This window comes from Ctenopharyngodon idella, chromosome 17, assembly GCF_019924925.1.
Source record: "Ctenopharyngodon idella isolate HZGC_01 chromosome 17, HZGC01, whole genome shotgun sequence".
Taxonomy (NCBI): domain Eukaryota; kingdom Metazoa; phylum Chordata; class Actinopteri; order Cypriniformes; family Xenocyprididae; genus Ctenopharyngodon; species Ctenopharyngodon idella.
In genome coordinates, this window is record NC_067236.1 from 15,924,402 (window position 1) to 15,938,660 (window position 14,259).

The following is a 14,259-nucleotide window of genomic DNA, read 5'->3' on the forward strand; positions in this document are numbered from 1 at the left end:
GGTTCGGAGCGTATATCAAACTGCCAAAGTCACATGATTTCAGTAAACGAGGCTTCGTTACTTCATAAGTGTTTCGAAATTTCAGTGGTTCACCACTGGGGGGCGTGACTTTGGCAGTTTGATACACGCTCCAAACCACTGATTTAAAACAAAAGATTCGTAAAGCTTCGAAGCTTCATGAAGCAATGTTTTGAAATTACCCATCACTAGATATTGTTGAATAAAGTCGTTATTTTTTTTATTTTTTTTTTGGCACACTTATGTAGCTTCCTAGATGATGATGGAACTGGCTTTTGTTAGTTATAGGGACAGGATGGATAACAGGATAGCAGGATGGAAAGTGATGTTGGTGGTTGGTGACATAAAAGACCTTTATGGATATGAAGCTAAAACAATTAAAAAATGGTCTGAAACAATTCGATTAGAAAAACACCATCTTTATTTTTCTCTTCTTTTCTTTTTTGTTAGAAGTTAGAAAAATGGCATCTCAAAGTAGTGAAATTAATGTTCATTTGAATTAAATTAAAGCTTAAAAGAAATGTACTATTTAGTTAATATTTTATCCAAGACATGAAAATGTACAGCATAACAGTACATACATAAAGCTTTCTTAAGGTGCAGAAGGAAATCCAGTGAGCTGCTTGTTCAGCATTTGAGCATCTCTCGGCACACATACTGTACACGCTTCAGCTGTTTTCTCCCAAGTGGTTTTGTGAGGCATAGAGCAGCCAAGAAACCATTCTTGCAGAACGGCAACAAGCAGAGGAAATTACAGTATGTGGGTCCATTTACCTTTGAGTAACAGCCAGTGCCAGAAAGTCCATTGAAGCAATGAGTGCAAATTTGAAACGGTTGGTTACAAAGAGGCCTTCTGTAAAGCAGTCACGACCTGTACAGTAGGTGCATCATAACATAAACAATCTTATGTTATCACATGGACCGGACACCGAGAAACTATATTACTGTACATTTTTACACTGTAAAAAATGTATCTAAATTTGTAAGTATAATCAACTTGTTGTTGTACAAGTCATTTCATCTTAAATTTTAATAAGTGCTGTCAAATATTTAATTGCGATTAATCACATCCAAAATAAAAGTTTGTGTTTACATAATATATGTGTGTGTACTGTTTATAATTATTATGTATGTATAAATACACAAACATGCATGTATATATTTAACATAAATATATTATATTTATATATATTTATATTTATATATAATATAAATTATATATAAATATACATATAAATACAGACATGTAAATATTTCTTAAATATATACATGTATGTCTGTGCATATATATATATATATATATATATATATATATAAACAGTACACACACACACACACACATATTATGTAAACACAAACTTTTATTTTGGATGTGATTATTCACAATTAATCATTTAATTTCTAATTGGTTACACTGATGATGTTACAACACTCGTTGTCTCCTACATATGCAAACAGCAACTTTTTTTTTTTTTTTCTTTTAAGCTTGTTTGATTCGTTTGCTTGTTTTTCCTCGACGGCCTTGGCGTGAAGTTGATCCGTGATCCATCTGATTAACGGTCACTCTAAAAGATCCCCTCCGACCTGTTAATTCACCTTTCACTGCCTGCAAGCACAAAAAAATAAAATAAAATAATGTAGCTGTATTTCAAATAAACAGTGTTTCTCATCATTTCCTCTGAATGTATGTGGATGGGGTGAGAGAATACCAATATCCTGGTGCCATTAATCAGTGCAGTAATCAGATGAAAAAAAAAACTGATAAAGGCCATGATTAAATGTCCATGATGGAGTTTTTTTGGCATTTTCATTTGTCACAACAGGAAATAATCCAGTTGAAAGAAAAACAGTGATACATTTTTTGCCATAACCTTCATAACCGTGTATTCTGTTAACAGTTTATAGAAGAACAATCATCACAGTCCATGAATAAATCAGATAAAGGTTTTGCTTGGCCATGATTAATGATAGAATCATTGTATAGTAACTGAAATACTGATAAGTCATATACTGAATAAAAAAAGCTCCATTGGGGATGAATTACATAGATTAATATATCGACTTTGCAGGGCCTAAAATAATAATCATTCCAAAAAGCAAGTTGCATGATAACCATACAGCATAGTATATTAATTATACATTATCACCAATTAAGCAAATAATATGAGATGAGATTGTGAGACTGATTAGTAAAACTCTCAGCAACTCTCACTCTTTATACAGCAGCAACCAATTTAGACCAACAATTTACATGTAAAGCCTCCATGTGTCCATTTTTAGCAGTCTAATTAGAAGGACTGGCTTTTAGTAATCAAGTGATTATGTTGAAATTAAATGATTGTGCAATCCACAGCTGCAATCCAAAAATCAGCTCACTTTTCTGATGCAATACTGCCACTATGTGGTCACAAGTCTACTCTAGGCTGTTTCTGTGAATCCGATACAAATCATAGGTAAACGAGCAAGTCATACCTGTTTGACCTCTCGTTTTTCCACTCGTGGATTGGATGGAAAGTCTAAGAAGCTTCCAAGCCCATGAGGTGGGGGACGTCGCAGGTCAGGAGATGCCCGCTTTTCTGTAGAGGAGGCTAAGAAGACTAGTTATTAGATTAGTGGCCCAGAGAATATCAAGAACAAGGAGTAACCATGTAAAAAAATACAATGGAGGAATCAATTGTCAATTTAAAGGTACACCATGTAACTTTTTTTTGAGTCAATACATCAATCTTTCTTCCAAAATGTGTTTTTGTCTTACCATGATTAATGTAAATGATTAATGTAATGATTCACTATGGTAAGCCTGTTATAAGTGTTTATATTTTAGACCTAGCATGATGGATTTCGCTGGAAATTGCACACATACGTCACTCACGCATGCGTGTCTCGTCATATCCATAAATAGAGAAAAGTTCATATCCAAAAAGAGAACGTGACAGAGCTTGTAATAAAACACATTGGCTTGGCTTTTTGAGAACTGAGGGATTTGAAATGTTGTAAAGGCACATGGAGATGGCGATTTTATTACTCAACAGGTGAGTAAGGTATTTTATTGAACAAATAAATTGCCGTATGTAGTTCTCTAACAGAGTTCAATAGTCTTCAGCTAGTCAGCTTGAAATCCTTTCCATATAAAGTGGTTATCTCTCTTAACCCTAGTAGTGAATGTTTAATGAGCAGTAAGATAATCTCTCTCTCTCTTTTATTAGTTAAGAGAAGGAACCACAGTCACTCAGAGCCAAAGTATAACCATAACAATGTTTTTCCACAAATACATGCTTTTTTTTAACTGCTAGAGGGCCAAAAGTTACAAAAAATATAGTGGTCTTCACTGGGGTACAACGGGTTGAAGATCCAAATTGAAGTTTCAGTGCAGCTTCAAAGGGCTCTACACGATCCCAGCCAAGGAATAAGGGTCTTGTCTAGCGAAACTATTGATAATTTTCTTTTAAAAAGTATATACTTTTTAACCACAAATGCTCGTCTTGCACTGCTCTGCGATACGCCACGCATTACGTAATCACATTGGAAAGGTCACGCGTGATCGGACATAGACGGAAGTACCGCGGTAGGGCGAAAACCTCTATCTCATTTTCTCCTCTAATTTCAAAATCGTCTGATATCGTTGTTTTACCTTTTTTGTAAAGGGCGTTTGACTTTGTCTTTGCACGTTCGCTTTATAAACACTTGCTCGGTACTTCCGCCTACATCACGCGTGACCTTTCCAACGTGATTACGTAATGCGTGGCGCATCGCAGAGCAGTGCAAGACGAGCATTTGTGGTTAAAAAGTATATACTTTTTTTTTTTTTTGATTGTTTCACTAAATAAGACCCTTATTCCTCGGCTGGGATCGTGTAGAGCCCTTTGAAGCTGCACTGAAACTGCAATTTGGACCTTAAACCCATTGGTCCCTGTTGAAGTTCACAATATGGAGAAAAATCCTGGAATGTTTTCCTCAAAAACCTTAATTTCTTTTCAACTGAAGAAAGAAAGACATGAACATCTTGGATGACATGGGGGTGAGTAAATTTTCAGGAAATTTTCATTCTGAAGTGAACTAATCCTTTAATTCTTTTTTTTTATGTAACAGTAATTTCAAATTGACAAATAAATATAAATATTTAAAACTTTTTTATAAATGGAATTAAAAATATTTTTCCATGGATTTAGTTTTAGTTATAATAACCTTAATGTGTGCTATCATCAAGTAAATATCACAAGGTTTGATCTTTTTTGGCCACTGTTATACCTCGTGTGACAGGAGAAACCTGCGCTAAGGCAGGAAGCAGCCCAGTCGAACCCCGTCGAGTTTCCAGCGCCTGTTTCCACCAGCTGCCCAGCTTACAGTGACCCACCCGGTCTGAGGTGGTCCGGAAACACACCGCTTCTTCTGTGATGGAGACCCTCGACTCACTGGAGGACCTGTGTCTGGACTGCTGACAGAGACTGAGCTGTGGGGTGCAGGCGAGGTTGGAGTGGGAGTCAATAGGATTCTGGAGCTGATGGGATCGTTGGGTGAGATGAATGAGGCTGAGGTCCATATCCTTGATGGAGCATTTAAGGGCACTTAAGGAACAGGCCTGGTAGGGTTCTCGATCTTCTGCTAAGAGGTCAGCCTGTTGGAGATGAGCCAGGAGGTCGTGCATGGTATCCGTGAAGGCACAGGAAGTGAGGATTTCTGGCTGGTCTACGGAATCCTCAGAGTCACAACAGGAGTCTTCATGGCATCTCTCCAACCGTGAGAGATACAAAGCCCGCTTGACACAACACCAACAGTCAAAGCTTTGTTAACAGATGCAGAACGATTTTTGGTGTATCAATCTGTTTAGTTATCTACAGTTTTAACATTGAAAAACAAATATATAGCCTAAATAAAAGCATTTAATGAAAGTTGATGTTCATTTTTAATAAATAAATACATAAATAAATAAATGTCTTTTCACATTTATTGCTGCTGCTGCAATACATGGCCAGATTTTTATGAATACTATTTTGTTTTAGAATATTTTAAAAACACTACCAAAGCTGATGTTCTTATTAAACAAGCATATAAATAAACAAAAGAATTTATTTTTTTTGTTTTTTTTTTCAATTAAAATCTATTTTTGGTGTTTCCATCTGTTTTGTTATTTACAATAAATAGCCTAAATAAATAAAATAAATAATAAAATAAAATAATAAATTAATAAATAATAAATACATTTATTGATGCAGCAATACATGGTCAGATTTTATGAATACTATTTTTTTGTAATTATCATATTTGAGAATATTTTAAGAATAAATAAGAGCATTTCATGAAAGCAATTGTAAAAATATATAAATAAATAAATATTTATGAACCTGATCCAAATGTATTTATTAACTGATGCTACATTACATGGTCAGATTTTTTTGAATATTATTTTAAGAATAATATCAATGCATATATGTATTTTACACATGTATACATGTGTATTTTACATTTAAGGGGGCAGATGGGGAGTTTGACTTACACTTCAAACAAAAAGCTGCAGTATATTCATTAACATTTCACTCACCCCTAACGGCTTCAGCTCCAGAAAGCTGGATGTCCCTGACGCCTCAACACTATCAGAATCCTGCAGTTGATCATACTCTGTTTTTGGCTCTTTTGGTGACCACTCTTTGGTCTCAGTCAGATTCTTGGGCTTGACGCTAACGGCATTATCCACAGTTTTATGGTAAATGAACTTCTCTGTGAAAAATGAGTGATAAGTGTCATCCCACATGCTCACAGAGACACTTTATTATCAATCCTAAAGAGCAACCGTATTGACTAAAGGTTGTTCTTTCATACTGTAGCTCAGTTACCGTATATGTTTCAGAAGTATCAAGCATCAATATATTTAATTTGTCTAAGATTTTTCACCTAAAAAAACAAAACAAAAAAATAGCTATTTGTTGCATGGAAGAACAAAATAACTAAATATAAAAACTAAATAAAAGTGTACAACATAGCTCAGATTATTTAGACTTGAAAGTTTTATTTAAATTCATATTCAGATCTCTAAGTGTGTGACATTGTTATGATCTCCTGTGAAACTCTATAGGACATACATGTGAGGTTATTGGGGTCTTTTTCTCAATAGGAAAATCTCAGTTTCTTCGAAACCTAAACAAAAGTCTCCACTTGCTCTTCATTTAATCTTACTGATGTCTAGTAGTGAGATTAATAATTGAGATATTACAGACATGATCAATCTGTCATGTGGGATGAGTCTTCCCCTTTAACTAGACACTTAATTGTGAGGAAAAATTCAATTGATTAAAAAACTACCAGTCATAAATGTTATTGACTCACCATGATTGGGTGATAAAAGGTTATGACTCTCCGTCGGGATCTCGGGAACTGAGCACACTGACTGATTGTCCTCATTACTGTAGCAGTTAGGGTGGAGGTTAAGTGTGCTCAAGAGCCTAAAACAGCAAATAACATAAAATATTATCATCAATGTGGAATCATTTGATAGTAACATGTGTAAAGCCTTTTGCTTGACTGAGTTATAAAACATATCCACCTGACAAAATCATCCCAAAATGATCTGAATGACAATTCTAGCAGTGTGAAATAATATAAACATAATAGAATAACACAATTATTTAAAGCCAGCATGAAACAGTCAAAATATTTTTCTTCCCTACTGTAACATATATCCAAGTGAAATGGCTTCTCGAACATGTAGAGTCTAGATTTTGTCCACTGGGAATTGCCCAGCTAGCAAAAATATTTTAAAAATGTTCTGCTAACATTTCTATTAAGTTATTTAATGTTATTTCTGAATGTTCTCTGAATGATTAAAACGTTTAATTTTCTATTGCCATGATCTCATGTGAGTGACAGGTTGTCCCGCCCTCATCCCAACACGTCATCAGAAAAGAGAAGAGATGAGCTGTGTCCGAAATCAACCCCCTATACCCTTAAATAGAGCACTACTTGAGGGGACAGCCACTTGTTATCGAGCGCACTCATTCAATCCCATAATGCATCGCAATAACAAGTGTACAACGGATGTACACTTAATGACTAGAGAATACCCAAAATGCACTGTAACGGTCATGACGAATGAATTCCCGCATCTCGCCAAAAGATGCACTCGTAGCTGAATCATCCATCCATCCATTTTCCAAACCGCCGGTCCAATGTGGGTGCAGCGTAATATTATACAGGTATAAGTTATTTTAAATAAAGATTACGAGGTCATATAAATTTTAAAAAAAAAAGATGTGTGCATGCATAAATCATCTATAATAAATACTGCAATAGTCCATAAAAATAAGAATTGTCAATTTTGATTTCATGTTGACTTTAATGTTCAATTTCTATTATGATTTAATGACCATTTTACATAACTGTAATGTAAAACAACTGTAATGTTCACTTTCATGTGCCATCAAGCCACTGACGAGCATTTCATGAAAGATGTTCGTAAACCCATGGTTCTCTAAAAACTCGATTTTCAGAGGATTTGATGTGAGATAAATGATGGCTCACCTTCTCTCTGCATGTGTAGCTGAGTTTGAGGTGTCTCCAGGTACCATACTAGTTAAAATCTTTTCTATAACTTAATAAAAAAAAAAAGTCGACTATATTATAATGGAAACATTCAAGTAAAACAATTTGATTAAGCTGACAACAACCTCACCGAGGCTTTCCCTGCTCAGGCTGTTGATGGATAGCGCCTCGGTGGCGCCCTCTAGTGTGAGAGTTAGATCAGGACAACCAGAGATCAAGTCTGCGGGAGTTTTGTCGTCATCTTCATGCACGGTGGAAGAGTTCTGCTTTAGGACGATGGGTTCCTGTGCAGATGGGGCTTCAGAGCAGAGAGCTGATGGTGAAGAGCAGGCAGATGTAAAGAAGCCTACAGACTCCATGCTGTCAGGTGATGTGGAGGGAGAGGAGAACACTGGCAATGTATCATACATATCCTCCTGTATGGATGGATGGATGGAAAAATTATGACTAGCTTTATGGATACATAGAAGAACTGATTGTAAATGAATGTGGTTGTATCTGTGAGTGCACCTCTGTCTGCAGAGGCAGGTCTTCCTCACACTCTTCCTCAACTGCTCCTTTCTCGAACTCATGGCGAATGTCCACTGATGTGCTATTAGCAACATGACACAAGGCCTGAGGTATTCAGCATCATTACTCCAGTCTTCACAGTCACATGATCCTTCAGAAATCATTCTAATATGCTGATTTGGTGCTCAGGTAAGATTTCTAAATTCAGCTTTGCCATCAGATGAATAAATTACATTTTTTTAATTTATTAAAATTGACAGGTACTACTGTACTCTTGAACGGTTTGGGGTCAGAATGATTTTTTAAGAAATTAATACATTTATTTAGCATGGATGATGCATTAAACTGATCATTAAAAAAGTAACAGTAAAGACTACATTATTACAAAAAATATTTTTTATATAAATGCTTTTTTTTTTTTTTTTTTTTTTCCATAAAAATCAGCACAACTGTTTCCAGCATTGATAATAATAAATGTTTCTGAAGGTTCATGTGACACTAAAGACTGAAGTCTTGAATGAGTGCTGAAAATTCAGCCGTTTTTTTGTCAACTAAACTTAATTTACTATGTTTATCCAACTGATTTGTCCAATGTATTTCAATTGAAAAAAAAAAAAAGTTTTGGCATACAGATGAAAACAATCCCGTTCACACAGATTCGTGAAAACGACAAAAAATGGTGTGTTCTGCTGCCAGGCCAGTAGTTGGCAATGTCACTTGGAAAAGAAATACTACACATTATACACACATACACACAATACTACACTATTATACATAATACACATCTGCATGATGTCACCATTTTCACAAATTCACATTTTTGTAGTTTACACGGAGATGTAACTGTATAATTTTCAAAAACTTGCACTCTGCAAATCGTTTTCAAAAGTTTGCATTTTCAGGCCCCCAAAATGCTGTTGTCGTGTAAACGAACTGCCAAAATGCATGAAAAGTTTTACATTTTTAGTTGAAAATGTTGTCAAGTGAACAGCCCCTAAAACTCAAAAAGCCCATGCAAAAAAGAAACAAAATGAATGAATTGAGGTGATTTTTTTTTTTTACAGTGCTTGTTTCTTACCTTCTTTTCTTTGGTAGTGGGTATATTTCAGAAATAGACTGCCTTAGTATCTTGACAAAATCTCCTGGGGTCAGTGGATCATCCCTTTGGTACAGCCATGCAGACAGTGGACGAGGAGTTTGTCCTTGATATCACCCACACAGTCAAACATCATTTACATAGAATATGAGGACTACATATTTTCATCTAGCATCCTACAGTATATATAAGATGGATAATTTAGAATAGTTTACCTGGTTCAGTTCTTATTGGAGGTTGACCTATTGTTTCTTGATTCAGTATTTGTGCTTCATCAGACTGCATATTTCGGCTTTCCGTCAAATGGAGATGAGCCATACCCTGCCATGAAAATTAGATGGCTGTCAAAGAACACATTTGTTTACCAAATATCCCTGGGAGAAAGTCATTACAGCGTCTCACCTCGCATAGAGTGGCCAATGTATTACTACAAATCCCACGATTCTCACAGACGTGAATGAAGTGTTTGAACAGATGAACATCTTCAGTTTGAAGTCCTCTGAGCAGAGCCCAGGCTGCAGAGATACGTCTGAAAAATAATCATAACCCATAATTAAAACTGTATACGCAATATAGGAGTCACTGTGATTTTGCCAAGTAAGACATGTTCCTGATAAGCATGTTGTGTTGATCCTGGAACAACATCTCTAACTCTAACCCTTCCCCTAAACCTAACGCTACCCATAACTTAACCCTAAAATCAGAGGGAAATGATAGGTGAATAACACTGATGTAGAAGCACCTAACCCTGGTTGTAAGCCTAAACTTGACATAAACTTTAAACTTCAAATCTGATTGGTTGATTGGAATGTCGTTTCAGGATCAACAAAGATGTTGATCCAGGAACATGGACTTGGTGAAATCATGTTCTCTGCAATATAGGACCATTATGAACTTAGATTAATAAGAATGATTGTGGTTTACTTGTTCTGTATTAATACATCCACACAGAGTTTGATATCATGAATATTCTCCATGGCTGGTGTGATTCTGTATAGATACTTCAGTGCTGCTTGATTCTCTCCTGTCCTCAATAAGGTCCTCAGAACAGCAGAGTGGTGCCATGACAGTGTTGGAGGACAAGCTCTTGGGCTCAGTAAGACATCCATTGAATCCTGGGAATAAAAAGTGTCATATGTTCAGAGCTCAATGGCCAAACAAAGGAGTTTAGACCCATATGATACCATATGACAATTTTTGACAACACTGAATGATAGTATTGAAAAGCATCTCACTGTTACTAATCCGTGATCTAGAAGCCAAAATCCAACAATCTGTTGGGAAAATGCAGATGGGATACTGAAAACATGGCAGAATGACTGCAGGAGATCATCCTTACATTGCAGGAAGTTAGTCACATCCAGGACAAAGTACATTATCTGGAGCCTTGTTAAAGAAAGTGAACTACAAGAGAGCAACCAAAAATGAGAAGATGAATAATTGTAAATAATAAGTTACACTTTATTTTGATTTGACATTCTGTTGACTATGCACCTACATATTTCCCACTAGAGTATTAGTAGACTGTTAAGTTAAAATGGAAAAGAAATGGAAAAGATATACAAACATATATAACCTATATTATGGGTAGCCGAAATTTTAATTAATAAATAACATTTCAACATGTAAACAAAACCATCAACACATTACAATAAAGCAGGATACAATGGCTTGGACAGACACCATGTCAATATTAGGCAACAGCACGAGCTTTAGTAAAGCTTCTAGAGATGGCGGTGGGTATGTTTGGTAGGCACAGTCTTCTGAAACCCATATAGGCCCGTGTTGTTTGTCCAAATGAGCTACCATACCCTGAATAAGAGAACTCCACCGGTACTTATCCTCAGCATAACTGCTGATGAGAGACAGAGCATGAGAATTTTGGTAATTAATTAATTACTATTAAATGCTTAATAACCATGATTTTGTCAGAGTGGAAAAGTTGTCTTTTACCTTAACTCCAGACATGTTCTCCTGTGTTTCTGGTCCATCTCACGCCACATCTGAGATATCCTCTTCAACTCATGGGCTTCTAAAGAAGACAAAGCAAACAAAAATAAAAATTGCTGAAATAGCTGAAAAATCTATTAAATAGCCTATAATATAATTTAATGTAATGTAATTAAAGTGCCCCATTTATGCTTTTTCAGATATTACCTTTCATGTAAATGTGTTATATGGCTGTTTGTGAATGTAAAATGTCTGAAAAGTTTTAAATATCAAAGTGCAAAATGGAGTTGGTGTTTGGCATGGTGGTGGGTATGACAATGTTGATATGTTTGGTCTTGGCGGAATAGATCTGCTACATTGCTGCTGCTTTTATTGCTGCTGCTGCAGAGCAAGTACGGGACTTGATACTGCCAAAACATACATGACATGCTGCTGTGAGCAGGTAAGACATGCTGCTGCTGTACAATATAGCGTACATGAATTACCTATAGCAGATCTATACAGGTGGAGCTGAGGAAGGAGAAGGGTTTCTGAAAGCGCGCTGTACTGCTAAGGCAAATGCTACTCAAGTATTTGAAGGTTGAGCACACAAGCTAATTGGCTACTGATACAGCAGGAACCAATCAGCTGTGTCCTATAGATAATGATGTGATTACGAGCAGGTTGAGTTAAAAGACCTATTAGCCTGCGCCATCTAGAGTTTCATGACAGAACTTTATAGTCTCCTAAAAGAAAGTACTGATTCTGAACTACCTGAAATGAGTCATCAGTAATTCCAGTCTTACTTCTTGCAAGAACCTACATAGGTTTGTAAGACATTTGCATAATGACAGCCTATGATCTTCATTGGCTGCCCACAAACTACGTCTACTTTGACCCGCCCTCAAACACTGTAGTTGTAGCCGAGGCCTGGAAGAGTTTGGTTCATGTCGTCAGTGTCGAGAAGATGCTGTTTTCTGTGCTGCGAATGCAAATCTACTTTGTATGGACTTTCAAAAGATAAGGATCTGGACTCGAATTGATACAGTAAAACCGATGCCATCATTACTGTTCATATCACTGTGTACAAGGGTTGAGGATATGGAAATTCAGATATGGTAATAAGCATTTAGTTTCCAACATGTGTTGTTAGCAGTAGACCAATCACAACAGACTGAGCCATCTGACCAATCAGAGCAGAGTGAGCTCTCGGAAAGGAGGGGTTTAGAGAGACCAGATTTTTTCAAACTGTTTCAGACACTGTGAGAAAACAGGTGAAGCTGCAGTGTATATTATGAGATATTAAAGTGTTTGTTGACCTTGGCTGCATGCAAACCTATTGTTGGAGACAATAATTAGGAACCTTTAAGATAGCATAATAGGGGCACTTTAAAAAAACTAATACTTTTATTCAGCAGGGCTGCTTTAAATTGATCAAAAGTGACAATAAAGACATTTGTTTATTTAAACTTTAAACAAACAAGGTACCCTATCCAGAGTATCACCTGGGTACTTGGGCAGAAGTCCTGTGATGCTCCACCACTGCATCAGGCTGCCCAGTAGGATGTGTTGCCTCATGGCATGATGGTCTTGTTTCCAACAACCCCATACACATGAAGCCCTGCTTCCTAGTGTACACAGCCCACATGGGACAACCGTGAACAGAGATTGAAAACTAGTTTGTTAAAGCACTTCATATCCCAACAAAGTGTCATACTGCACTGTTGTGTACAAACATTTTTTAAATATTGCAAAAGATCCCAGAATATTGTTACAATTAATGCATCTTTTTGGTATCCACACTTTGGTGAGCATAAGAGATTTACTGACCCTAAATGTTTGAACGGTGCACATTTTACTGGTGTCTTTGCCTAAGATTTGTCAAATAAACTAAACAGAGACTCCAAATATGACCATACGACTCCAAACTGACCTTGTATAGACCTTTGTTTCTTTGCCAGGTGGACCAGAGAAAGTAGGTTCTTCAACTTGAGGACCAGTTTATGGAGTAGAGCGATAGAGTTTTCATCTAAAAACATCCACAAGCCTTTACATCGACTGACACCTACAACCAGAGAAGAGCCAAGTGAGGTTTATCCGAACACTATAAACAAAAACAGTAAACCTCAATGTTTAATAAGATTTCACCTACTCACAGAGCATTAACAGCTCCTTCTTGGCCAGTTCTACTGAACTCTGAAGCCAGCAGTTAAAACTGGCCAAACATTCACTCGTATCCCCTTCACCTACTGTTTAGGAAACAACACATCAAACAATTTACATTACACATTATTGTGATCCATATTGGAGTGAGGCACAGATACAATATAAGACACTGAAGTCTTACCTTCAGTACAGAGGCCCCGTAGGCAGCCAGTGAGGCCTTTGACATTGTTGTCTGTTAAAGCTTTATTCCACAAGACCTCTGAGTTTAGCATCATCCTGTTTTTCCATAAAGATCCTTCCAAGTGTTTTCACGCAGAAACCTTAAAGATATCAACTACCCAATCTTGGCTTTGAAAGTTAGTCCTTGGTTAAACCATATTCATAGAAATGAGAAAAAAATATATTAATAAAACAGTCCTTTGTGCTATTTTAACTTGTGCATATTCAAATGCTAAATAATCAGTATAAAATCTTGTGTATTTGAACAGTTCATCATCTATACAGTAAGTGATACATTGTCCATGCTTTGGTCAATACTCATAAACATCGTGGTAACAGTACTCACCAGATAAAGCACCTTTCATCCAGTATCCAATAGTCATATGAGTGCCCTGCATTCAGATCTGCTGACTAGTTTGTATGTGCTCTGACTCAATCCCCTTTAGGCCTGAATAATCCTTTGGATTTCATTGGCTGTCAGTGCATGTGGTATTACATCAAATATGCATAAAACAAGAGTCGGCCATATGTATACAAACAATGCCCATTGTATACAAGAAAGCAAACAGCCTCAGAGTCAGGAGCTCCTTTTCTAAATGGGAATTTTAATTTATAAAAGAATAAATTCTAAGCCATAAAAAGACTTGTTCTTATGTGTTGTGTTGTGCTGTGTTGTTTTGATGTTTTGTTTTTTTCGTTTCGTTTTTTATTCATTTGTTTAATGGGTTTTCAGTTGTTTATTTTAACAATAATTGTCTTCATTTTTCCCTTTCTTTAATATAAAAAAG

General features: G+C 36.2%; 2 protein-coding genes across 2 annotated transcripts; both read right to left on the bottom strand.

Annotated features, from left to right (window-relative positions):
- Positions 1-1,400: 1,400 nt before the first annotated feature.
- On the bottom strand, positions 1,401-10,521 carry LOC127498714 (uncharacterized). The gene is made up of 12 exons (XM_051868348.1): positions 10,393-10,521; positions 10,082-10,272; positions 9,560-9,686; positions 9,373-9,478; positions 9,140-9,263; positions 8,062-8,143; positions 7,531-7,967; positions 6,340-6,455; positions 5,558-5,733; positions 4,267-4,774; positions 2,491-2,606; positions 1,401-1,624 (listed from the first exon to the last, which is right to left on the bottom strand). Exons 7-12 carry the CDS (start codon positions 7,575-7,577, stop codon positions 1,499-1,501), a joined length of 1,089 nt encoding a protein of 362 aa, XP_051724308.1. The 5' UTR covers positions 7,578-7,967; positions 8,062-8,143; positions 9,140-9,263; positions 9,373-9,478; positions 9,560-9,686; positions 10,082-10,272; positions 10,393-10,521; the 3' UTR covers positions 1,401-1,498.
- LOC127498135 (uncharacterized) lies at positions 10,508-13,610 on the bottom strand. The gene is made up of 7 exons (XM_051867118.1): positions 13,434-13,610; positions 13,243-13,335; positions 13,020-13,151; positions 12,592-12,714; positions 11,111-11,189; positions 10,823-11,009; positions 10,508-10,561 (listed from the first exon to the last, which is right to left on the bottom strand). Exons 1-7 carry the CDS (start codon positions 13,525-13,527, stop codon positions 10,508-10,510), a joined length of 762 nt encoding a protein of 253 aa, XP_051723078.1. The 5' UTR covers positions 13,528-13,610.
- Positions 13,611-14,259: the final 649 nt, after the last annotated feature.